This window comes from Bos taurus, chromosome 15 (genome assembly GCF_002263795.3).
Source record: "Bos taurus isolate L1 Dominette 01449 registration number 42190680 breed Hereford chromosome 15, ARS-UCD2.0, whole genome shotgun sequence".
In the NCBI taxonomy this organism is placed as follows: domain Eukaryota; kingdom Metazoa; phylum Chordata; class Mammalia; order Artiodactyla; family Bovidae; genus Bos; species Bos taurus.
This window is the reverse complement of record NC_037342.1, coordinates 64959335-64985979: the sequence shown is the minus strand read 5'-3', so window position 1 is coordinate 64985979 and position 26645 is coordinate 64959335. Positions and strand designations below refer to the sequence as shown.

At 41.8% G+C, this 26645-nt stretch overlaps 1 protein-coding gene and 1 long non-coding RNA gene across 2 annotated transcripts in view; one reads left to right on the top strand and one right to left on the bottom strand.

Moving 5' to 3' along the window:
• The window catches only part of CAT (catalase), a 35945-nt gene extending 25255 nt beyond the window's left edge, over nt 1-10690 (bottom strand). The window contains exon 1 of the mRNA NM_001035386.2: nt 10580-10690. Coding sequence (NP_001030463.1) covers nt 10580-10645 — 66 coding nt within the window. The 5' untranslated portion in view covers nt 10646-10690. The remainder of the gene's footprint in view (nt 1-10579) is intronic.
• Nucleotides 10691-10753: 63 nt separating this feature from the next.
• On the top strand, nt 10754-24883 carry LOC104974297 (uncharacterized). The gene is made up of 2 exons (XR_811649.4): nt 10754-10987; nt 22651-24883. It is a non-coding gene; the product is annotated as an uncharacterized lncRNA (long non-coding RNA).
• The last annotated feature ends 1762 nt before the right edge of the window (nt 24884-26645 follow it).

The window sequence follows — 26645 nt, the reverse complement described above, 5'->3', positions numbered from 1 at the left end:
CCCGGTCCCCACATACCAGAGCCCGGCAGGATGTATCCCTGTGACCTGCACACACAAGGGTAGAGGTCTGCCCCCTCAGAGGAGGGTAGACAGAGGGCTCCTGAGGACAGCGAGTGCCAGTAAAACCAGAATATAACCACACCCTGGAGCCCGTGCCCCTGTTTTTCACCAGCAGCAAACAAAAGAAACAGCATCCCCAACATCCCGTGACGCAAGCTCTGGGCTTTCTCTAGGGATATGATGGAGGACGGTTACCACTGGTCCAAAGCTAATCAGAAAGGACAAACACACAGATTCAGCACAGCTGATGGAACGGTACCTAGTTTCTCATTTCCTTTTGTAAATACCATTTCTCGAGCACTTGCCATATGCAAGGCTTTTTTTTCTAGCTATCTTCTTTCAAGCCTCTCCACAACCAGTGAGAGGAATATCATTACTTGTTTAGTGGTCGATGCCACATGCTCAGAGTATTTAAGTAACTTTATGCAGATTTCTGTGTGGCAGCACATAGGAAAGTATGGAAGGGCAAAGATATGTCTGCCAACTTGCTGGTTATAGGGGTTTTGTTTTTTAAATTTTTTGGCCACTCCACGTGACATGTGGCATCTCAGTTCCCCAACAGGGACTGAACCTGTGTCCCCTGCACTGGAAGCGAGGAGTCTTAACCACTGGACGGCCAGGGAAGGGCCTGTTTTAACTCAGTGAAAGACCACTTACAACTAGAGTATTTTTGAGGACAGAAGAGCTCTTCTGTTGATAGGCAATTCTGAGAGCTCCTGCTCTGGAAAAGCAGCATCAGTTACCTGTTAATATGTTTAACATCTTTCTGGCTGCCAATTCCTCATGACAACCGTACATGCTTCTCCCGGACCACTCTTCCTGCCGCACCCATGCCACCCCACAAGCTGGGCCAAGGGCATCTTCCTGGGCCCACAGAACAGATAATCTCATTGCCTTAGTGCCTTGTGGTTTTTTCTCTCGAGACAGTATACTCTTTCTGCATCTAGAGCCCTGCCACAAGTGCACAACCACGGCTGAGGATTCAACAAGGGAATGAATTAAACTGTGGACCGATATGAAATGGCCAAGAAAGATTATTTCGCAAAAGGAGGAGGAGGTAACAATAGCCCATGCCTCTCCCTGCACTTCCCTCCAAAAAGCAAAAGGGAAATATCTGAATTTATAGCTTCAAATTCTTTTCTTTTTTTTTTAGGTGATGCTGGGTTTTCATTGCTGTGCAGGGCCTTTCTCTAGCTGTGGCAAGTGGGGACGACTCTCTAGTTGTGGTACGCAGGCTCCTCATTGCTTTGGCTTCTCTAGGGGCAGAGAAAGGTCTCGGCGTTCAGACTTCAGGAGTTGTGGCACACAGGCTTATTTGCCTCGTCGCACGTAGAATCTTCCCAGATGAGGGGTGGAAGCCACGTCCCCTGTATTGGCAGGTGGATTCCTAACCACTGGACCACCAGGGAAGTCCTGTAACTTCAAATTCTGATGAAAAACCGTGAAACAAACTTGTCATAAAAATTGCTGCAGCAATTGGCAAGAAGTATTTTGGCCTGGTTTAAAGGCTAACACCATGATTAGAAAGAGAGGCTCGAGATCAAAGTAAAATTCCACTTTGGCTTTGCTGTTTGTATTTTTTGGCTCAAACTAAGACAGGGATGAAGAAATTTTCCTGGGAGCAGTCAAGATGGCTTTCTCTGGTGAAATATTTTGTCAACATAGTTGCCACTGGTAAGTGCCCTCTGCTCACAGAATTTCCAAGAACTCGCTATCGTAGGCTTCTTTTTTTAAACTGAAAAAGAGGGTCATACAAACTGTCCCCAGCTTTCAATCCCAATAGAGTCATAATGTCAGCTTTATATTCTCAGAGATCAGTACAGAATATACCTAGCGTCTTCTAGCATATCAGTGCCTACAACACACCGCGTTCAGAAAACCAAAGACTGCCTTGGTCCTCGAGTTTCTCGGTGGGGGGTTAGAATGACAGTGAGGTGGTGTTCCGGGCCTCCTGCCCTGATGCAAGGAAGCGGGGAAACTTCCCCTGGTGGGGCAGTTTGGGAAAGGGACCCAGGCCTACACAGGGCCCACGCTCTTCCCTTTGGAAGCCAGTGGCCACAGTAGCATCTACTCCTCTGGTGGTCTCCAGAGTCGCCTAAACACAAGGCGTAAATAAATTCAAATCAGGGAAACGGCCTCAGCAGGCCCTCTTTGCCCAAACTCCTAAGCCACATTCTCCAGTTAAGCCTCAGCTTATAATGAAGACGATGCCTGCATCTCCTGTCATCCCACTGATTCTTTCTTCCTCTCTCTGTTTAGGTGTGAAAGGCCTTACTAGACACACTCAAGCTTCAGAACAACAAATATCAGCTTGCTCTGCGGGCACTGTTCTACACTCTACTCAGGTTATCACATTTAGTCCACCTCTCCAAGGTAAGGACTGTGAAAATCTCCACTATAGAGAAGAGGAAACTGAGGCGTGGAGAAGTTATACAACCGGCTCAAGGCTACCCACCTAAAATGGGGCAGAAGCAGAGTTTGAACCCAAGCAGACTGGCTCAAGGACCCAAAAGCACACACTATAGTGCTTCTCAGAACAGCACAGCTTACATCTCCTGCACATATTCTACAGGCTGGGTAACTGACATGTGTTGGTTTACACACGTTTTATATAAATTAATTCTCACAGCAATACTGCAAGGTAAGGAGAATTGTTATCCCATTTTCGATATGAGAAACGAAAGGGGAGGGAGGTGAGGTAATCTGCCCAGCGGTCAAGCCTCAAGTTGAACCCTGTTTGATTGTAAAGCCTGACCCTTCACAGGTTACTAAATCACTGTAAACTTCATTTAAAACCACCCTAAGGAAGAGACAAATGGACTTAAGAGACATATCAATCAATGCCATGTGTGAACCTTATTTGCATCTAGATTTGAACAAAGTGTTAAAAAAAGAAAGACAATGTCAGGGTTCCTCAAGACCTCCCCCGCGTGATTCTCTAGAACTCACAGAACTCAGCATCTAGCCATCCTCAGGCCATCATTTATTACGGCATTTAGATACAAAGCAAAATAAGCAAGGAGAAGCGGCTCCTTAACTCTGCCAGTGGAGCCACACAAGACATGCCTAATGACCCCAGCAAGTCGTGGCAACTCACATGAACTGCTGTTCTGTAGGGGAGCTCTTAGCGGGGAGAGCTGGTGTGACAAAAATTCATTATTGAAGCTGACAGACAAAAGCTTGGAGCTTCATTATACCATCTTTTCTGTTCAGCTCCGGTTTGAAATTTTCCACAATATAAAGTATGGGTTGTTTTTTGTTTTTTTGTTTTTCCATGAAGAATCAAAGAGCAATGTCAAAGAAAAGAAGTAAGGGAGAAGTTGAAACAAGGGACAGAAATAAAGGGCTGCATCATGCATGAGTGGTTACCCTGGGCAGGCTCTGTGTTAAATACTCTTCCTACATCAACACATTCGGTCAAGACAAAGGACAGGCAAGTTCAGCACTGTACTCAAAATATACAACAGACCAACCAGGTGATTAACGCTGGCTTCTTCCTGGTGGTGATTCAGTCACTAAGTTGTCTCTGACTCTTGCAACCCTGCAGACTGCAGCCTATCATGATGGCTGTTCATGGGATTTTCCAAGAACACTGGAGTGGGCAGCCATTCCCTTCTCCAGGGGATCTTCCCAACCCATGGATCGAATCCATGTCTCTTGCATTGCAGGCAGATTTTTTGCTGAGCCACAGGCTCCTGCCCAGAGATTGTCACTAGAAAACGAGAATCCTAACTTCCATGCAGGTCATTCACTCATAAATTCTGAATTCAATAGATGTGCTTTTTTTGCGTCTTAAAACATCGGAAGCATTAGAAAGTGACTCACCTCAATACCACATCACACTGAGGGGGTTCTCTAGCACAAAAATCAGTGTCCTGACAACACTGGGAAACGTTGCTGACTGCCTTAAAGACTAAAAACTATGCTTTCTGGGCTCCAAGTGGTGACTTCATCACCAGGATATACTTCATCTTGTAAGCTGACTTCATGCTTAAGCCACCAGGTGCCTCAGTATACGTCAAGAACCGTTGGTCATTCTAAGTGCAAGAGGCAAGAATGAGTTCCTGTCCTACTTTACTCATTTCTAAGTTATTCTATACCATCCACCTCTAGAAGTGCCATTCAATAAAAAAAAATTGAATAGTATATAATAGAAAAAAATGAAATCCAATAAATGTAAGAAAAAATCAAAATATGTTCTTCATTAAGAACCAAATGGGCCCTGTTGGTACTAAACAAAGTGTACTTAAGTGTCAGTGAGTGACAATAGGCATGTCAACACTGTGCTAACTGCTATGAAATATGGCCTCAGGCTGACAACAATGCCCTGGGCAAGGAACAATAAGGTCTCACCAGCAAGCCAAGAATTGCCCTTCCCTGGTAGCTCAGATGGTAAAGAATCTACCTGCAATGCAGGAGACCTGGGTTTGATCCCTGGGTTAGGAAGATCACCTGGAGAAGGGAATGGCAGCCCACTCCAGTATTCTTGCCTGGAGAATTCCATAGATAGAGCCATGGAGTCGCAAAGAGTCAGACAAGACCGAGCGATTTCACAAACAAGGCCGTTGGTGTCAAAGTGAAGCCTGTGAGGGCAGAGGGAGCAAATGCCTGAAGAAAATTAAAAAGTGATTCCAAGGATCCCAGGGAAGACAACTAGTGGGGGGTTTTTTGTTGTTGTTCTTTTTTGTAGATATTAATCCAACTTTATTAGTAATCACTTTTTTTTTTTTTAAGTAGGTCTGGATGAGCTCTATCAGCTTTTTTTTTTTTTTTTAAACAAAATTTATTGAAACACAGCTGATTTACAGTGTTGTGTTAGTTTCAGGTACATAGCAAAGTGATCCAGACAGATATTTTAGGTTCCTTTCCATTACTCATTATTACAAGATATTGTGTATAGTTCCCTTATGCTGTACGGTAGGTTCTTGGTGGTTATCTGTTTTATTTGTACTAGTGTGTATATGTAACCCCAAACTCCCAATTTATCCCTCCCCCACCACTTTCCCCTTTGTTAACCGCAAATTTGCTTTCTATGTCTGTGAGTCTATTTCTGTTTTATAAATAAGTTCATTTGTATCATTTATTTTTAGATTCTAGTGGACAGTTTTTATTCCAGAAAAAAAAAAAAAAAAAAAGTTGCCTTTAACAAGGAAAATAAATGTCAGACTTCAAGGTCACATGGTTGGACCCCTAAGCACAGACTGATTGAACACACCTCCTTCCTCACCCTAATGGGAAATGTCTGCTTTTCAAACAAGGTTCTTTTGTATTATTTTGTACAAGAGGAAACACGTCCCAGTAGCTGCTCACATTTTTTTTTCTTCTTGGTGAGCTGTCTATATTTCCAGATATGGTGAAAATACACTGCTACTGGTTTTCAATAATCAGCAAACAGAATAATCCTACCGGGAATAAAGCCTTGAAAATACACGGAATGGCTACTGAATAAGAGGTTTTCTCTGTTTTGAAAATGACTTTACTAAATAAGTCTGACAGCACTGAGAATTGCACTAGTCCTTTACTTTTTCAAAAAAAAAGTAGGGAGTAAGAGGAGACAAAGGCTCAAAAAATGAAGGATGACCGATGCACTAAGTAAAAGACTCCTTTACTCTTAGCAGGAGAAACGACAGCAGTCACAGTACTAGAAGGAAAATGAACAAAAAAGATGGTCTCCACAAGAAATGCAAACACACATGCACAAGAAGTTATTCAGTCACCTCTCTCCAGCCCCCGAGTGTCGGCAACGTTACGTCAGTGCAGCTAGTACCAAGTTTACCCTAAAAAATACATAAACCCTCAAAGGTTCTGTCTTGTGACTCACTGACAGGAATGGATGGTCTAAAACCCAACTTCTCTTCCAAGTAATTAGGAATTGTTTAAAAAGGAAAGTCTCGAAATGCTCAAAGTCTCCAGTTTTTAAGGGATCAGAGGCTACTAATTACTTTAAGTTTCCCACAGGAAGAGCCAATGGCATTCTAAGCAATAAAAGTTTCCATCAAGTTTCATTCAGAGGGACTGGAAATAACCTGGAGAACCACCTCCCTCCCCTAAACCTACTTTGAGAGAAAGAAAAAGAGAGATTTTTAAGAAGATCCAAGGCATACCTATGAACGTATTTGATTTGTCACTCTCCTGTTAAATTTCACAAAGGTCCCAATTTACTTGTCAGCAATGAAATATGCCCACAAGGAGAGACGCTCCATAAATTGTTTTCATGCTGGCTGACTCGGTTCCAGAGGAGACACCCAGCACGACATTCAGCATCCGGTTTTTGAGGGAGGAGATGGCAGGGTGCCCTCCAGCAGCAGTTCCACAACTTAAAGTGCTCATAGTCCAGAACAAATATAAACAAAGTGGGTGGTGGAAGGCAAGATACTGATGCAGACCTGCCTGCTTATTTTTTAAAAAAGCACTTGCCAAGCAAATGAAGATTTGAAAAAAAAAAAACAAAAACTATACTTTACTGTCATAAATTTCTAACAGAATATTTTAAAAGTCCAACATACCCTTCTGAAAGAGATTATGCCTGTTTGCCCATCACCACATCAGAAGAAAATGGCCAGAGATATTGTCACCACATTGAAAGTATGTTTGGACACGGTGTAGAAGGGTTGGCGACCTGGGTGTAGAGGGAGACTGTCGCCCAGCCTCGCTCACAGTGGGTGCAGCCATGTGACACGGTTCTAGACAAAGGAATGCAGGCAGAAGTGACATACACCACTTCCAGCCTGGCATCTAAACCTCCCACATACTGTCCTCCACGCTCTTCATCGTCTGTGACTAGACAGTGATGTGGAGGGCAACATTAAGAAACCCTGTGTTGCCACAGGAGCAGCCTCCTGCAGCCTGCAGCCTTGGGGAACTGTGGGCTGCCGAGGACTCACTACCTCCTTCTGCAACCTCAAACCATTTTGGCTAATCACATAAGACAGAAATAAACTTCTTATAGGTTTATGCCATTATACACTTTGGGATGTATTATTACAGCATGTAGCCGACTGTACTTAAAACATGGGCTATGAATCAAGGATAGTAAAACAAACAATCCAATGTTTTAAAGGACAAAAGATTTGAACAAATCCATTAAAGAAATACATATGTGTGTGTTGGTCATATCTGACTCTTTCTGATCCCGTGGACTGTAGCCTGCTAGACTCCTCTGTCCATGAATTCTCCAGGCAAGAATACTGGAGTGGGTTGCCCTTTCCTCCTCCAGGGGATCTTCCTGACCCAGGGATCGAACCCAGGTCTCCTGCATTGTGGGCAGAGTCTTTAGCATCTGAGCCACCAGGGAAGAAATACTGTATACCACTGGTCAAATAGGCACATGAAAAGATGCATCTCTGGTCATCAGAGCAATGCAAATATCACTTCTTATTCACCAGAAAGGCTAAACTTAAAAAGAATGACAATCCCAAAGGATGGCAGGAGGTGGACCAATGTAAATCTCAAACACTGTTGACAGAAGTGTAAAATGGTAAACCACATCAGAAGAAGGCTTAGGAATTTCTCATAAGACATTCACTTACCTTATTCACTTACTCGCCAATTCTATTCACAGGTATTTTTTAAGAGAAATAAAAGCATATGTGCACAAAAAGACTTGTATAAGACTCTTTATAGAAACTTAATTCATAACAGCCACACATTGGGAATAGTCCAGGTGCCCAACAACAGGATAAGCACACGGTGCTCTAATCAGACAATGGTGCTCTAATCAGTAATAGTACTAGTACTAGTACTACTCAGCAATACATGCAATGACAGGAATGAATCCTAAAACATTTTTTTTTTATCTTAAAACATATTTGCTGAATGAAAGCAGTGTTAACACAAGAAGTACCTAAATCAATGGTTAAAAAGCAAAATCATCAGTGGTTGCCTGGAGCAGGACTGCAGGAGAAGCAGGAAAGATGGGAAACAGCATGAGGGAACATTCCAGGGTGATGAGAATCTTCTACATCTTGATAAAAGAACCAGATTCACAGGTGTTTATCAAAAAGCACAGATTGGTGTACTTCATATTTGTATATTTTTGTATATAAATTTTGCCTTAAAAACATAAACAATGAATTCTGGTAATTTGCATCAAGTCTACTGATGTCTACAACATACTCTGAAGTGCCCCTCCAAAACATAGGTTAAGGGATGTATGAAGGGACAGACAGATATGGAATAACATGTTAAAAGAAATTTTTTAAAATGCCGTGGGTATATAGGCATATACTACACTATTTTTCTCATTTTTCTGAATGTTTGAAAATTTTCCAAAGAAAGCATTGGGAAATTACAAAGGGTATGTGACAGATGCAAAATTCCTTTGCGAAGTGGGCAGTCTCCTCATAAAAATAAGCAGTTTCCACTCAGAGCAGCTCAAGTAAGGAAAAACAAGACACCAATGTGACTGCCCATCAGGACAATGTAAACAGTGCACTGAGATGCATGGGCAGAGGAGACAGAAGTATTTCAACTAGGAGTCCCCAGATTATAGATGAGCTTTGCAGGCCAGCTGTTTCTCACATGGGTGACCATGTAGGGCAAGTCACCAGCAAGATCTTAATGATTTAACAACAGTTAATAATTCTCCCAAACAGTGACAAGGCAAGCTAGTCTCAACGGAGTCCTTTCAAAAGAATGAATTTTGTTTTATGAGAATCTCATTTGCCCATATTGTTTCCAATTCACCGAGTATTCATGAACACCTCCATGTGAACCAAGATGCAGCAACCACTGGGTGTACAGAGAATCCTGGCTCTAGGAAGCAGAGTTCTAATCTTGACTCTGCCACTGACTAGCCACTTGTCCTTGACTGATAAGATGCTAAGTCTCTCTGGTTCACTTTGACTAAGAACTCATGAAAAGCCAAATCCCCTAGTAGCACATAATAAGGAACAAAATGAAAAAAGAGATTTTCCAGGCCCTTTAAAGAGAATGGTAGCCTTCTCACAAACAGGGAACTACAAGGTAATCCATGAGCACTCAGCATTAATTCTAGTTCATGAACACTAACCCGGTTTTAAGGAAGAGCACTAAACGAGTACTCTGTCACTACCTAGACGGGTGGCATGAGGTGGAAGGGAGGTTCAGGAGGGAAGGGACATATGTTTGCCTACGGCTGATTCATGTTGATGTATGGTAGAAACCAACACAATATCGTAAAGCAATTAACCTACAATTAAAAATAAATTTTAAAAAGAAGAAAGCGCACTAGACAAGATGAAGAAAGCATGACTCTAGTCCTCTCTCTGCCATTAACCAGCCGCCATGGGAACTGGGCAAGTCCCGAACACTCTCTAGCCCAATTTGACAAAAGAAGACTCAAAACAGAAGTGCTCCCATCCCACCCAACCTGCTCAGAGATGCCCTTGAATGCTCTACATCCTAGGAGTACAGGCCAGGAATGACTGGCCAACCACTATAGGGCTGAATTCCTACTCAGCTGTAAAGCTCTTGTTCAGATGTCACCTGCTTTGAGAAGCCTGCCAACTGGGACATTCACTCCCTTTACATTCAGCAGATAACCTATATTAGTGCCCTGGCCACGTTGGAAGGTAACCATCTATTTACCTGTCTTGTCTCCCAAACTTGACTTAGAGCTTTCAGCCTCACTGGAATTTGTTCCACTTGCCCCAGCGCCGTGCCTAGCACATGCTGGCACTCAAAGCATAGGTGTAAATAAATGCATTAATTAATCACTAAGGTCACTTTTAGCTCTAAAATGCTAGACGATGTTTTTAAGTGCAAAAGAAATCATGGGTGTACAAATCTTTTTATTTAGCTGTTTAATGCTGTATCTGCGCTTCCCTGGAGGCCCAGATGGTAAAGAATCTGCCTGCAACACGGGAGACCTGGGTTACATCCCTGGTTCGGGAAGATCCCCTGGAGAAGGGAATGGCAACCCACTCCAGCATTCTTGCCTGGATAATTCCATGGACAGAACAGTCTGTCTGTGGGCTATAGTTCATGGGGTTACAGAGAGTCGGACACGACTGAGCAGCTAACACACAAACAACGCTTTATGTTCAATGCTGGGGACATGGAGATGATAAAAGTCGTTCCCTGCCCCCAAGACACCCCCCACCCCAAATACGAAAGCTGGTAGTTATTGTTTGAGCCAGGGCAAAGCTAGAGCCTGCTCCCACTTCCCCCGTCACTTCCTTTCTTGCAGCTGCAGCTCTCTGCCTCTTTCCCCATAAGCCTTCACTGCTGCCTCAAACTGCAACCTCTGTCCCAGCTGGCAAAGGCGCAAAAGTGTAAGCCAACCATCCACGACCTACAGCCTACCACAAACCCTGCAGGACCGCTGCCCCCGGGCCCAGAACCCTCTCCCCTCCCGCCCGCGAATGTAACAGCCCAACCAGACCGAAAGGAAGCACACAAACACCCCTAGCCCCCGCGCGATCGGTGGTACAGCCCTCCCTCCCCAGAACCTCCGCGCTGTGGCAGCAGGGGCCGTTACTCGAGAACACCCTGCTTCCTACGCGGACCGTAGGGCCGGCTCGGAGAGCGCAGGGTGTACCTGCGCGGCCCTCTGCTCCTTCCAGTGTTTCATCTGGTCGCTGGCTGGATCCCGGTTGTCCGCCATGATGTCTGAGTGGCGATGCAGAACTTTGCAGGTGGGCCCGGGTCACGCGTCTCCAGCGCCGCAGCTGAAATAGGCGACTTCAGACTCCGCCACTCAGCTCCGCCCCCCTCGTCCCGCCCCCTCGGCAGGACCGTCACCTGATTGGTCGCTTGAACTCCAGGCGGAATGGGATTGGAAGCCAAGTAGGGGCGGGGCTGAGGAGCAGGGACTCCGGGAGAGGAGAGGCTGGGAAGAGATAGGAAAAGGAACGGCACCTCCTCACCTCCGACCTGCAAACGCCCGATTAACTAATTTGGGGTTGGACCCCGCGTACCCAGATGTGACTGTCTCCTCGGCTTATCAGTATCCTTCAGGGTGCCCTGGGAGGTGGCGGTTGGTGGCCTGCCAGTTTTTTTGAGGGAATGCTTAGGCCCTGCTGGGTGGGGCTTTGAACTCTGTTAACATGCTTTCAGCTCTTAAAAAACAGAGAGAAAGAAATCCACTCCTGTATAAAATAAAAAGCTTTTAAAAATAAAAAACAGAAAAGCGAAATATTTGCAAGTTATAAATCTTAATAGTCTAAAATACGTAGGACAAAAACTCAGTCCTTTAGATTCCCTTTTTGGTTTAGAAGTTCCCCTTTTTGAGTGTCTGCTTTGTGCTGGACACTGCTGATTTTTGCCAAACTCTACCACTTAATCTTCACAACAAAAAGAATATAAAGGTCAATGAAGTCTCCCCATCATGACAGAGTATAAACAAGCATGAAGAGGTTGGCTTGCTCCTGATGTAGAATAATTAACTAAGTTAAATAAGATGTCCAAACCCACTATTTATTAACAGAAATGCTGCCTTAGAGTTTAGAAAATGTCTTCCCTAAGACAATGTAACTAATTTTTGAGGTGTTCGAGCAATGCATTTTAATAAGTGAAATAACAATATATTTTGTGATATTCCAGAGAAAATTGCTCAGGAGTTCAGCAGTACAAAAATGGCTTATTCTATGAAAATACCTTCAATTGGTGTTTTACTCTTGTCAAGACATTTAAATTAGGTAAAGTGTGAAAAGAGACTTGGTTATACCCAGCTAGAGAGATTGTCTATAAAGTCTGAGACTCGGCATAATAAAGCTGGGGGAAAATGGTCCTCCCAGACCTCAACAGGGATCTGTACTCCTACAACTTCTCATCCTGAGGCCATGTTATAGATCTTTTCTTCCTCTGTGTGAACCTCCCACTCATAGGGCATCAACATTTGTTCTTCGGATCTTGCCTTCCTCTAGTCGTTTCCATCCTCTTGTGGTCAGGAGTTGCCTTATTCCAGATAGGCTGCCATTCTTTTCTTTTACTTCCGGTTCATATCACTTTTTATACTTGAGCTTGGTCTTGGAAATGTTCGCATACTCTTGGGGAGTCCAGTTCAGTCACATTTGTATGAAAAAAGGATTTTTGTGGTTAGAACTGGTAATCTAACCACTGTCTATAACATTATTTGCATGGGAATAAGTCTTTCAAGCTTAAATTAAGTAGAAGGAGCTAGGGAGGGCCACCAAAAATTTATTGCCAAGTCACGTTATGATCATTGGACCTATTAAAAGACCCTAAGGAAGAAAAGAAAACACAGTACCCATAGAGAACTTTCAGGTGTTTATGTACATGATTTATGGAATGATGTACATGATTCCTCCAGTGGTCTTATCTCCTGTACCTGCTGATTTATGTGTCTCCTTGTTAAAGGCCCTTTGTTTCCTGGGCCTCAGCTGCTTAGTGGTAGGACTTTTCTTTTTCTTTTGGCTGCACCACATGGCCTTAGCTCCCTAACCAGGGACAGTGTCTTAAAGTGGTAGGACTTTTGATTCTTTCTCGTTTTCACTGGGAATTGGATCAAATGCAATCTCTCTCCAGGGCATCACTTTGCTCATCTGCTTCTCTTGAAAAATAGGCATTTTGATTGTTTGTTTGCTACTCCAGATTTACTCTCCATCCTTCTTGACTCTAATCTGTACTCCAGAAATTTTGATTTTTATCATCCGCTTGGCCCCACAATACCCGGCCTTCTTATTGAGTTCAGCCAATGGTGGGCTGGCGTGAGATCAGAGTTTAGGCAGAAAGAGGGACCAAGTTATTCGTTAGATTAGCACCAAAGTTGGATTTACCACAAAGTTAATGAAGCTTAATTTTAGAGTTCCTCACCTACACATGTTCCTTCCAGACTTTTGGGAGGAGTCCTCACAAAGTGCTTATGTGCACTTTTGTGAGTCTTCATAAAATGAGTGAGGTATTTAACCACAATTGATATAACCATCATCTTTTCGAATCCAAATTCCCCTTCACCACCTTACCTTTCTTACCACGTGTCATTGGAGTGACTGTGGTTATTTTTGGCATCCTGCTAAGGAGACATTGAGTTGGAGATTATTTACTTGAGTTTAGTGAAATACAGTTGACTTGCAGTCTCTTCCGTGTGTAGTTAGTAATTGTTCATAAAGTTTCACAAGCTAGAGTATGGCAGACTTATGTCTGACTCTGATACCAAGTATCTCTGTAGCCTTTCCTCTGTTTGGCGAGCATCACTGAGCCTTTGATTTCTCTTTCTAATGCACAGAAACCCATGCTCAGCCTCTTGCCAACATCTGACCCTCTTTTCTCACCTCGCCTATAAAACTCCAGCACTTTGTTGTCTTGTCACTTGGTTTTATCTCCCATCACTGCCTTACCTGTCCTCACTCCACTAAGCTAAGGTTCTTTTTTTTTTTTTGGCCTTCCTGCATGGCTTTCAGGATCTTAGTCCCCTGACCAGGGATTGAACCCAGGCTGCGGCAATGAAAGTGTGGAATCCTAACTACTCGATCACCAGGGAATATCCTATAATTCATCAATTTTAAATGGCATTATCAGTAGTAAGGTATAAAGTCAAAATGAAAGTTTTCTAAACTATAAATAACAAACACAAATTTTTGGAAAACTATGCTAGAAGGAAGATTGAATTACCTTTCTATTCTCTCTATTGAAAATTTTTACCTCTTTTGGTGATCAAAAAGTATGCACTCAAAATGAAAAAAAAAGTATTTTAGAGATATGTCAGGCTGTTAATAAAGTATTATGCTTTGGAAGGGGGGGATTTTGTAATGTTTTTATGGTACTTTTTTGATTATTCAAGTTTGTAAGTTGTGATTTTTTTTACCATTGTAAACAAAGATTGATTTTTATACTTAAGTGTGTTTTCTTTTCCTTATAGAGATAGTGAAAATTATACATATAAGCTTCGAATCCCACAAAATTGGGATCCACTCTTAGCAAGCTCACTGCCTGCCTACCCTGCCATGATTCCTTGATTTCTTGGAAACAGCCATGTCCTACAGCTATAGGTATAATTGGTTCCAAAAACCACTCTTTTTCTTTGCCTCTTCAGAAGCAAGAGTGGCACACAGGCTGCTTGCAGTCACAGATGCTTCCCCCTTTTTATATACTCCTTTCATGAAAATTTCCACAATTGTCCCTTCAGAGTGTGCTGTTTTTTTCAGGGGTTCTGACTGATACAACTCATAAAAAGCAAAACAATGTGATGCATTTTATCTTATTTTATTTTTAAATTTTTTTTTATTCAAGCACAGTTGATTTACAATGCTGTATTACTTTCAGGTGTACAGAAAAGTAATGTAAATAATTGATATATATATGAGTGATATATCACTCAGTCATGTCCAGCTCTTTGCGACCCCATGGACTGTAGCCTGCCAGGCTCCTCCATCCATGGCATTTTCCAGGCAAGAGTACTGGAGTGGGTTGTCATTTCCTTCTCCCAGGGATCTTCCCCACCCAGGGATCGAACCCTGGTCTCCCAAGTTGCGGGAAGGCTCCTTACCATCTGAGCCACCAGGGAAGTCCTTTATATATATGTGTGTGTGTGTGTGTGTGTATGTGTGTATATATATATATATATATATATATATATATATATCCTTTTTCAGGTTCTTTTCCCATATAGGTTATTACAAAATATTGAGTATACTTCCCTGTGCTATACAGTAGGTCTTTATTGGTTTTCTGTTTTATATATAGTAGTGTATGACTATTAATCCCAACCTTCTAATTTATCCCTCCCCATCCCTTTCCCCTTTCCCCTTTGGTAGCCATCAGTTTGTTTTCTATGTGAGTCTACTTCTGTTTTGTAAATAAATTCATTGGAATCATTTTGTTTTAGATTCCCCATATAAACACTATCATATGATATTTGTCTTTGTCTGGCTTATTTAAATGTGATTCAATTTAAAGGACACTTTCTGAAAAAAAAGAAAAGGATACTTTCTGGAGACATTACAGTCCTGTATTGCTCAATACTTATTCAACCAGCATGGTGTCCAGCTTTTGACCTTAGCACCCATTTACATGTTTAAAAATTACTGAGGACTCCAAAGAGCTTTCTTTTGTTAATGTTGGAAATATATATGTGTATATGATTAGAAATTATAACTGATAAATTTTAAATATTTAAATATTATTTTAAAATAAAAACAATAAGCCCAATATATGTTAACATAAATGACATATTGTTGTAAAAAATAACCATATTTTCAAAAAATTAGAATATGTTTTACATTTTTGCAAATACTTTAATGTCTGGTATAGAAGACAAGTGGATTCTCATATCTGCTTTTACATGCCATCTGATGCAATATCAGATTACGTAAATTTTGGAGTACTCCCCTGTACACCCATGAGAAAATGACAGTGAAAAAGGCAAATGACATCTTAGTATTATTAAGATCATTTCAACCTCATTGACCCCCTGACAGGGCCCTCAAGGATCAACAGAAATTTCTGGACCACATATTGAGAATTACTGGTAAAGAAAAATGGACTCTTATTTGGAAATCAAAATCCTTGGGTTTTATTTCTGACATCTCCTAGCATTGTGGTCTGCAGTAAATCAGTATTTAACTTTTTTAGAATATGGTTTCCACGTCTACTAAGTGAAACATCCAAACAGAAAAACCAAGATTATTACTAATATCAAGATTCTTCAATTTGTGACTTGTTTATGAAAAGAAATAATAGCTGTCTTCGAGTCACTTCAGAAGATAGCTAATGAGATGTCAGTAAGGTCCAGGTTAATACTCATGGAAGCCAAGTTCCATGGTGTTGAACCTCACTTCTGAAGGCACATATCAGGAAAATAAAGAAGGAAAAAAATTATAATATGTCTAATTATGACTTACTTTTTGATAAAACAGTAAGTATATTGGAACTCTCAATCTCAATGCTGCCAAACATCATTTAAGATAGGGTGTGATTATGAGGTAAGCTTCTTGGGAAAATTACAGCAATAGCTTCCAACTTCCATTGGCTAGGAACTGAAAGAATTGCAAATATGTGACCAACCTCAAAGATATTTGACATGAATGTTTTAAGCTCTAAAACAGAAAATTGTGGACAAAACAGTATTATTAAATACTGATGGCAGAAGTTCTCATATTTTTGAGAACTGAGTTTAGGAAAACAACCCCTCCACTGCTTACTGGCTGAGCTGAACTAAGGGCAGCGTTGGCTTTTGTAACTCTCCCCACCCTTTCTGGAGCATGACCAGCCCATTGGGCAGCTTTATTATAGAACATCAAGTTAAACGGGCTCACTGGGGGGTGGAGCCGAGGCGGCACTTTGTCAGCCTGAGAGTAGCGTGGACCAAGGACACATCCCTGCCTTTCCTTAATTCTTCCTGGGCCTTGGTCTTATATCTGACCCCCCACCCCCGCCCCCGCCAACCCCGAAACTGCCACTGGCATGCAGGTGGTGATGGCAGTAGGAGCCAGGGGGAAGGAGCAAGAAAGAGTGTCAGAATGCACTGGAGAAGTCAGTTATTGTTAGGAGGGGCAACTTTAATACAATAGACATCTGTTCCATTGAAAAAAGACCTTTGTTTAATGTCTGGAGCTTGTGGTATAAGTCATAAAATGATCTAACCTGTAGATGGTAGGCTGGAATATTAACATCCTCATCCCTTACACGAATGAAAGCTGTCACTGAAGAATTTAGTCCCCTTTGTAGTTCCCCCAAATGTGCACCAATTATTAATTTTTAGATTTACAGCTTTAGAACTGTCAGTAGAGCTAGCTCTGAATTGAAAATAAAAATCTGCCTGCTGGTAAGCCCTCAGCTGTTTAACACTCAACAGGTTTTTATTGGGTATCAATAAAACCTACACAGGCTCTGGGGTTCAGTAATCTATAAATTATCATGGTCCCTGCCCTTTGGACCGACCCTATCTTCTAATCTTTCTCAAGTTAACAAGATCACAGTTTCAGGAATTAGTTAACCCACTGTTCTGAAAAGACAACTGGCTGAGTTGGAAGGAATTATCCAACCTCTCAGTTCAGTTCAGTTCAGCCACTCAGTCGTGTCTGACTCCTTGCGACCCCATGAATCACAGCACGCCAGGCCTCCCTGTCCATCACCAACTCCCGGAGTTCACTCAAACTCATGTGCATCGAGTCGGTGATGCCATCCAGCCATCTCATCCTCTGTCGACCCCTTCTCCTCCTGCCCCCTCCCATCATCATAGTCTTTTCCAATGAGTCAACTCTTCACATGAAGTGGCCAAAGTCCTGGAGTTTCAGCTTTAGCATCATTCCTTCCAAAGAACACCCAGGCCTGATCTTCAGAATGGACTGGTTGGATCTCCTTGCAGTCCAAGGGACTCTCAAGAGTCTTCTCCAACACCATAGTGCAAAAGCATCAATTCTTGAGTGCTCAGCTTTCTTCACAGTCCAACTCTCACATCCATACATGACCACTGTTAAACCCATAGCCTTGACTAGATGGACCTTTGTTGAAAAAGTAATGTCTCTGCTTTTGAATATGCTATCTAGGTTGGTCATAACTTTCCTTCCAATGAGTAAGCGTCTTTTAATTTCATGGCTGCAATCACCATCTGCAGTGATTTTGGAGCCCCCCAAAATAAAGTCTGACACTGTTTCCACTGTTTCCCCATCTATTTCCCATGAAGTGATGGGACCAGATGCCATGATCTTCGTTTTCTGAATGTTGAGCTTTAAGCCAACTTTTTCACTCTCCTCTTTCACTTTCATCAAGAGGCTTTTTAGTCCCTCTTCACTTTCTGCCATAAGGGTGGTATCATCTGCATATCTGAGGTTAGTGATATTTCTCCCGGCAATCTTGATTCCAGCTTGTGCTTCTTCCAGCCCAGTGTTTCTCATGATGTACTCTGCATATAAGTTAAATAAGCAGGGTGACAATCCAACCTCTACACATTAGCAATTTTAAAATAAGGGGTTAAAATCCAAAACGCATAAGGAATCCTACCACTCAATAGCAAAAAACAAACAAACAAAACCCTAATAAGCAAATTTAAAAATGGGCAAAGGACCTGAATAGACATTTTTTTTTTCTCCCCAAAGAAAACTTACAAATAGCAAACAGGTATACAAAGAGATGGCTTCCCTGGTGGCTCAGTGGTGAAGAATCCACCTGCCAATGCAGGATACTGGGGATCAATCCCTGGATCAGGAAGATCCCCTGGAGAAGGAAACGACAACCCACTCCAGTATTCTTGCCTGGGAAATCCCATGGACAGAGGAGCTTTGCACGCTACAGTCCATGTGGTTGCAAGAGTCAGACACGACTTAGTGACTAAACAACAACAATATAAAGAGGTCCTCCACATCCCTAATCATCAGGGAAGTGAACATCAAAACCACAAAGAGATATCACTTAGTACCTTTAAAGATGGCCATCAAAAAGAGAGGAGACGGTACATGTTGGAGAGGATGTAGAGAAAAGGGACCCCCTGTACTCTATTAGTGGGAATGTAAATTGGTATCGCCATTATGGAAAACAATATGGAGGTTCCTCAAAATATTAAATCTAGAACTCTCATATTATTCAGCAATCCCACTTCTAGGTATACATCCAAAGGAACTGAAATTAGTACCGCCAAGAGATATCTGCAGTCTCACATTTATTGTAGCATTATTTACAACAGTCGAGATACGGAAATTACCTAAATATCTGTTGACAGATGAGTAGATAAAGAAAATATGGTGTGCGCACACACACACACAATAGAATATTATCAGCTCTTTATAAACACACACATATACACATGCAAAGGGAAATCCTGCTGTTCCCAACAACAAGGATGAACCTGGGGAACACTGTGCTAAATGAAACAAGTCAGACACAGAAAGACAAAAACTGTATGATCTCACTGACATGGAAAAACTGTATGAGCTCACTGACATGTGGCATCTGAAAAAGTCAAACTCGTAGAACCGGAACATAGCATGGGGTTGCCAGGGGCTGGGGGGTGGAGGAGGTGAGGAAATGTTGGTCAAAGGATCCAAACTTCATTATAAGATGATTAAATTCTGGAGATCTAGTGTGCATTGTGATGACAGCTAATAATACTGTTAATACACTTGAAGTTTGCTGTAAGAGTAGACCTTCAGTATTCTCATCACGCACGAGAAATGGCAACTATGTGAGGTGATGTGATTAGCTTGAGTGTGGTGCTCATTTCACAACATACACATACATTAAATCATATTAAATCAGCACTGTGTACACCCTACATATATGCAATTGTTATTTGCCAATTATACCTCAACAGGCTGGAAAAAATAAATAACTGAGGTCCTCATGGATTATTATATCTGTGTATCCGGCATTCAAAACTAGCTAGAAACAAGGACTGGAACCCAGCGCTACGCACTCCAGATTTTTCCTTTTGGGTGATGTGTACTTTTCTTCCCACTTCCCCACGCACGAAAGAAGCCTAGCTGCACATTTTAGAGTCACACACAGGCAATCAAAGGCCATTGATTCTTGGCCTTATTGCAAAAGCAGTATGTTGTTTGTCCTGTGTGTTTGCCAAATGCTAGAGTACAGTTGTCGCATAAATTTGTCTTTCATGAAACAGTCTCTGTTTTTAAAACCAAAGTTCAACAGAAAGCTGATCACATGAGAAGAATTTCACATATAACCTTGATAGATGATAGATTTAAAATGATAAATATTAAATAATGGCATTAATTTCTGTTATTTTATGTGTTTCAGAGAAGTCCCATCAACATTTACCTTTCATAAACAGGTACTATTCAAGTTGGCATTTCAGATTTCCAAAAAGATGTGGCATAACTTTTGTAATAGATTTTTTTAAAGATGTATTTTTAATGAAACAAGTAATGCAGGAGTACTTTATTGTGTTAAAACATTCAAAACTTACAGAGATAACTAGTTTACAAAGTGACTTACAAGAAAGTATGTAATAGTGATTTTTTTTTTAATATGATAGACTAAGGAAAAGTTGTGAAATGTCAATATATTTAGGAGTGGAAAGGCAGAATGAAGTTTCCTGTTTCTTTTTTCTCCTTTCAGGCATCCAGTGGGTTCAATGTCCTTAGCTTAGTGTACCAGCTAGAGTAGTTGACAACTGTCCGTGAGAAAACTGTCAAGTAGTTAATGTTCTAGTTATCACTCAAAAAAATACCTTTGAAAAAGAAGGGAAAACACCATTGATACAAAGTACTGAATGCTCGTGTGGAATCCAGGCAACACTCAGAAAGTGTATTTTGCAGGGGTAAAGCGGTTGGAGGGAGCAAAGAGAGAGAAGTGGGGAGACAGGGAAGAAGCGAAGGGTGAGGGGATCTGGCAGAAGCACAGCACCGGGCGTTACTTCTACCGGCTGTCAAGCCAGTTAGGGTGGAGACTGATTACACTCCTCAGTCAGGGATAAGGAGAACAAGGAGACTGATTACACTCCTCAGTCAGGTAAAGGACAACAAACTTCACTTTTGTCACTTGCCCATGGTCACATGAACCAGAAGTACAAAGCCTGGTCTGATTTTATTCTCCTTATTATGAATCCCACGTGCTGGACTTCCCGGGTGGTCCAGCGGTCATGGCTCCTCGCTTCCACTGCAGGAGGTGTGGGTTCTGTCCCTGGTTGGGGAAGATTCTACATGCCACATGGCATGGCCAAAAAAAAAAAAATTACCCTGGCATTACTGCTCTATCATCGTTCCAGGCGTGGCATAGCTATGTTTAATTCCAACAGCCCCATGAGACACATGCTGTTCTCAATTTCAAAGTGAAGGAATTGCCTCAGACAGGTTAGGCCACTTTGCCCAAGACCCTACAGTAAAAGAGAGAGCGCTGAGTAAACACGTGTGTGCAAACCTCTGCCCTAGTATTTCAGTGTTTCTCGAACAGACCCTCAGAGTCTGTGAACCTGTTTTTAGAGGCCTGAACATCTTCTTCGAGAACTTTAAATTTTTTTTTTAATTTTAAAGATAATATTTAAGATGTAATAGAAGCATATTTTAGATAGCTTCTAGGTTTAGATAGATTGACATCCTTCTTAGGTTCTCTGGCTAATGTATTGACTTAGATGAACAGGAGAAGAACAGACTTAATTTCATACATACAAGAAACCCCCAAATATGAGACTCTTCCCATGCAGCCCGGGAATAGAGGCTTATAGGCCAACTTTGAGCTAAGGAGAGGAGTGTAGGGGTCTGGCACTTGAAAGGGAAGGACAGCAATTCACAGAAAGATGGGAAGAGCAAATGTTTGGTAGACAAACATTTGTTGAATCATGCGATAAGCCTCCCAATGAAAAAATTAGTGTTGCTAATGTCTCTCTCTCTCTCTCTCTCTGGTACAAGCCCTCTATCTAAATTCTCTAATGCAGCAGAGGAAGGGATAAAAGGCTCTTCTTGAGTCTGTTGAGCCTTGATTGTTTAAGACTGGAAATCATCCACATGCCAAAGTGACAATTCGGGGTAGCCTGCCAGAGGCCCCATCAAGTCATGCAGTGACATTTCAGTGCAGGCACTTGTGTTCACATTTATAATCATCATAACCTTCAAAGTCTTGGCAAACGTGGATTTGCCCCTGGATTGGTGTGTCCTCATGTCAAATTACAACTCTCCTTCACTTGTACCGAGAGTTTATTACCAATTATAAGACCATACTTCTATTCTGCAGTGATAATTCCAACTGAAAAACTATTAGAACATTATTTGATATATCAAGACAGTTGCAGCTCTGGATTTTCTATGTAGGAGAGACTTTAATGGCTCTGCTGAGTGCTAAGTTGCTTCAGTCATGTCTGAGTCTTTGCAACCCCGTGGACAATAGCCCGCTAGGCTCCTCTGTCCATGGAATTCTCCAGGCAAGAATACTGGAGGGCTTGTCATGCCTTTCTCCAAGGGATCTTCCTGACCCAGAGATCGAAACTGCATCTCTTACATCTCCTGCATTGGCAGGAAGATTCTGTACCACTAACACCGCCTGGGAAGCCCTTTAATGATTCTAGTGGATTGGCATTAGGAGCAACAAGAGCTGTCCTGAAGCTTTATTGACAAGGGAATGGTTTTCTAAAAAATCAAATTGAGTCCTCTACAGAGCATAGCTCTCTCCAGGGAACTCTTTTAACATTTTCATAAAATGGTCATTTTTCAATTACTATGTAATGTCTTTCACTCCTGCATTTGTTTAAAATAAAGTTCATTTCCCCCTTAGCCTGATGTAATTCCTTTGCTCTAGTAACTTTGTGTCTTTTCTGATTGCTTAATTTAAATGTAAGAAACTCTGGAAATTCTTAACCAGATGCCATGTATATGGTGCTAATCAGAGCTTTGCTCTCAGGAGTTAAACCAGCATTGAGTCTGGACTGCCAAATGACTTAGAAATAGTATAGATTTTAATGGCTAAAATCACAGTTAGCTATGTAGACCTTTTGATTTCAGAGCTATAACATACAAGATTCCCCTTGTTATCCACATTCATTCACCAGACTCTCTGAACCCAGGAACTGAGTTCATTTGGATAGCAAAGATAACTTTGTAAAGAATAAGACATGTCCCCCAAAGTTCTTTGTCCTTAGAAGAAGTCTCACCCATGGAACCAAGAAACAATACTGACCGATGCTATTCATTCCATGAGAAAACAGAGATCAACATTTCCTCCAGTTTCTTTTTGTTTCTCTTTAACTTGTCTTGAAAACAGAGTCATTTGGTCCTGAAGTGAGAGAAGAAACCATTTATACCAATGGCATTTAAAAATAGTATATCCAACTATGGCGGTTGGAGAGTCGGCAGTGAACACACGTCGTCGTCTGTCGGAAAGAACTGGATCCTCGTTTCAGACTACCATCAGAAAAACTAAGTTTGCTGTGTAGTGAGGATCAGATCTGATCCTGATTGCAGAACAGCCCTCAAAAAAAAAAAAAAAAAATAGTATATCTAGAAATGCAATTAAAATTAAGGATGATAGCGGGAAGCCATATACATATTGAGATTCAAAAGGTGAATATTTCTCCAATACAAAGAGGAGATTTTAGCAATTAGGTAAACCTTTAATGGTGAATGATTGCATGAAAAAAAAATTGCAAGCTATGAAGACCTGGTCAATTTGAAGAAGTCTACTCAGCCTTGGGCTCCCCAGGTGTCTCACTGGGAAATAATCCACTTGCCAATGCAGGAGTAATGGGTTTGAGCCCTGAGTTGGGAAGATCACCTGGAGAAGGAAATGGCAACCCACTCCAGTGTTCTTGCCTGGGAAATCCCCCAGACAGAGGAGCCTGGTAGGCTACACAAGCCCGTGGGGTCTCAAAAGAGTCAGACACAACTTAGTGACTAGACGACAACAATTACTTAGCCTTACCTGGTAAAGGGGAAAACAATTAGTATTTAAGAACTTAACTGTCCTCTCTTTCATCTGTAAGATTGTTTGGGGGGAGGCATAACTTGTATCCATGAATTATAAAATACAAATATCTTTATACCATACCCACCCCCTTGCAGAGAGTGACAGGGAAATTAAGTCCAGGGTTTAGCAAAAATATCATCAAGTCCTTAACTAAGTAAAGGGATCCTGAAGCTGAGTTTGGGGGCAAGAGAGTGAGCCGCACGGTAAAGCAAAAGAGATTTTAAGCTGTTGAGATCCAGTAATATGGAGGTCAGAAGGGAAGAGACCTAGAAATCACCAAGGAAATTTTGAAGAACAAGAGAATCTGATTCCGTTTTGTTATAGGCTTGGATAACACTGCTGCATAATCCTCCTTGCCCCTTTCTCCACATCCTCATCATACATTTGATTCCACAAATAACATTTTTTTTTCTCATGGGGGATAATAGGAATCAAGAAAAACACAACTGAGTCACATGCCGGGGTCATAACCAAGAGAGAAGTAACAGCAAAAGGCAGTATTCTCCTTAAACTTGGGCCAGAGGGATCCAGCTTCAGACTCCAAGCCCCATTCTAAAGCAGAGCTAATCCCACTGCGATATGAATGCATCCCCAAATGGGGCTTGTTAGGTTTTCAAGCAAGGCTGAGATTCTACAGTTCCAACAAGCTTCTAGGTAATATTGATGCACCTGGTCTGAGAACCACACCCTCCACCTTCCCAGACCATGCTCCGGTACCCTGCCCAAAGGACCCCAGCCCACGCTTAGGACATGCACAAGCTTTATCGCTGGGTCCATCCTCCTAATGATAGCCCATCTTGCTGCTGTGCATGTCAATAGGACTAAGGTTTGCCCCACAGAGTTGCTATTTGAGGGCCAGCACACAGAACTTAGACATGCTGGAATGTCCATAGCTACACATGAAACCTTTTCATGGTGTGAGATAGTGGAGGAGGGGGCACAGGAACAAAAAAAAAATTGGAGGATGGACAGGGAGCAGAGGGATTCAGTTGGCAGGGTTCAACTCTCCCTACACTGCCAAATTCCAAGGGTGAATCAGAAGTCCAAGAATTCTAAATTGTAATTCCAAATGGCAACCTGAGATTTCCCTGATGGGGAAGATTAAGTGGGTAAGAATCTGCCTGCCAATGCAAGGGACATGAGTTCGATACTGGTCTAGGAAGATTCCACATGCCGCAGAGCCGTTAAGCCTGTGTCCCACAACTCCTGAGCCCACACTCTGGAGGCCCCCCAGCCACAACTGCTGAGCCAGAGTGCTACAACTGCTGAAGCTCGTGCGCCTAGAGCCCGTGCTCGCAACAAGAGACGCCACCACAGTGAGAAGCCCCTGCACTGCAACGAAGAGCAGCCCCTGCTCGCCGCAACTAGAGAAAGCCTGCGTGCAGCCACAAAGACCCAGCACGGCCAAGATAAATGAATAAATTGCAACCTGGCCTTCTGTGTTGTTACGAAGACATATTTGTCAAAGTAGGAGGACAGTATTTTACTTAATAGTTTAGTATTTAATAGTTCATTAAATATGTAGACAACTGCCGTGTGAGCTTTTCTTATTATTTCTGCCCTGCCCTGGGCTTTGCAAATGTTAGGGGCAGGTTCCTGCAAAGGCACAGGCCTCAAGCCAAAACAAGAGTGGTGTGGGAGCTGGATCCAGCGCAATGGAAATTTCATCAGAAAAGTGCCCATCTTGGCAAGGAGGGGCCTTGGGAGGCTTGTGGTAACATCTGGGTTACATTTAAATGTTTGGAAGTTATCACAATATGATAAGGCTGTTCTCAATAAAAAGGTGGGGACCTCATTCCCAGAAGACTTACAAGAACCTTAGAGAACGTGTGAAAAAGGCAAGTAAGACCTTGGCCAGCTTATTTCATCTGTTGAAGTATGGGAGAAGCCAGCGATCACTCAACGAATTAAATAATATCTAAAACATTGAGAGTATTGCAGCATTTTTAGTTTTCCAGCTAACAGAGAAATGGCAAAAGCTAGAGAGAATTACCAAATATATTTCAGTGGTTCTGTACATGAACTTTTCACGTGAAGGGTTACAGTCAGAGTACAAAATTACAGGCACACTTCTATGGACACAGAAAATCACCATGCTAACATTCTTTTCTTCACAAGGCCATAGGAGGTCCTGACCAGTCAAATTCAGAGCATACTTGCTTTTTCTGACTTAAATTATTTTGTGCTGGAGAACAGTTGGTTCACAGAGTTGTTCTAGTTTACGGTGTGCAACAAGTTCATCTATAGAACACGCGTGCTCATAATACCCATCAGATTTCCTTTCCTGTTGGCTAAACTCAGTGTTATTAGAGACCAAGATCAGCAAGTTGGCTAGGGGCAGCGTGAAGTATAAACAGCATGGACCTAGGAATTGGAGATCTCTGGATTTTAGTCTCAACTCTAGACTCTTAGAGCTTGTAGAACCCCGGGAAGCCATTAAGCCTCTCTGTGACTCATCTTTAATTTGATTCTGTAGGCTTCAGCACACATTCTAGGGCATCTCTGAATGCATTCTTTATTTTTCCTCTTACAGTACTGCTCTTGATATTATTTTCTGCCACTGGAAGAACCAACATATCACAAAGAATTAAAGAGGAGACTACACATCAAATCTCATTTTTACTGGTGAGAACACTGAAACTAAATTTCAGAAAGAATGTATATCAGTTAAGGTCACTTAAACAAAAAGGGGGAATTTCCTGACTTGGAATCAGAAAGTCCAGGGCTAGGCAACATTTTCAGGGGCACCTCTTCCCAGGTTCAAATTCAATGAAAGGAAATTGCAGGATGTCTCAATTGCCCACTCAGCTTTCTAGGATCTTCTTTTAATTTTCCAAGAATCCCTTGAGGTAGGTATTATTATTCTGTTTAGTAAATACAAATATCTACTTCATGAAGTTATGACTTTAAAAGAAAACCATGCATTTAAAAAGCCCTCAGGAGAAAAAAAAACCTCAGCACAATCCCTGGCACGGAGTCAGAGCAAGAGATGTCAGCTACTTAATATATATTTACATATTTCATATTTTACTATACATAATAGATTACATATATTCTATTATCTACACTAGTCAGTTTTAAATTTTACTCCAAGGAAATAAAAGGTTGCACAAACAATGGAGTATTTGCCACCAATAATGAGAATTACTGAATGAGGAGCTCATTTCTTGATTTCTTAAAAAGTATTTTGTATATTTATATGTTCCATGCAAGACTTTGCTTGAAAAATGGATTTCACTGCTAAAGATAGATTAAATGACCTCTGACATATTCCAATCCATTAATTTTACTGA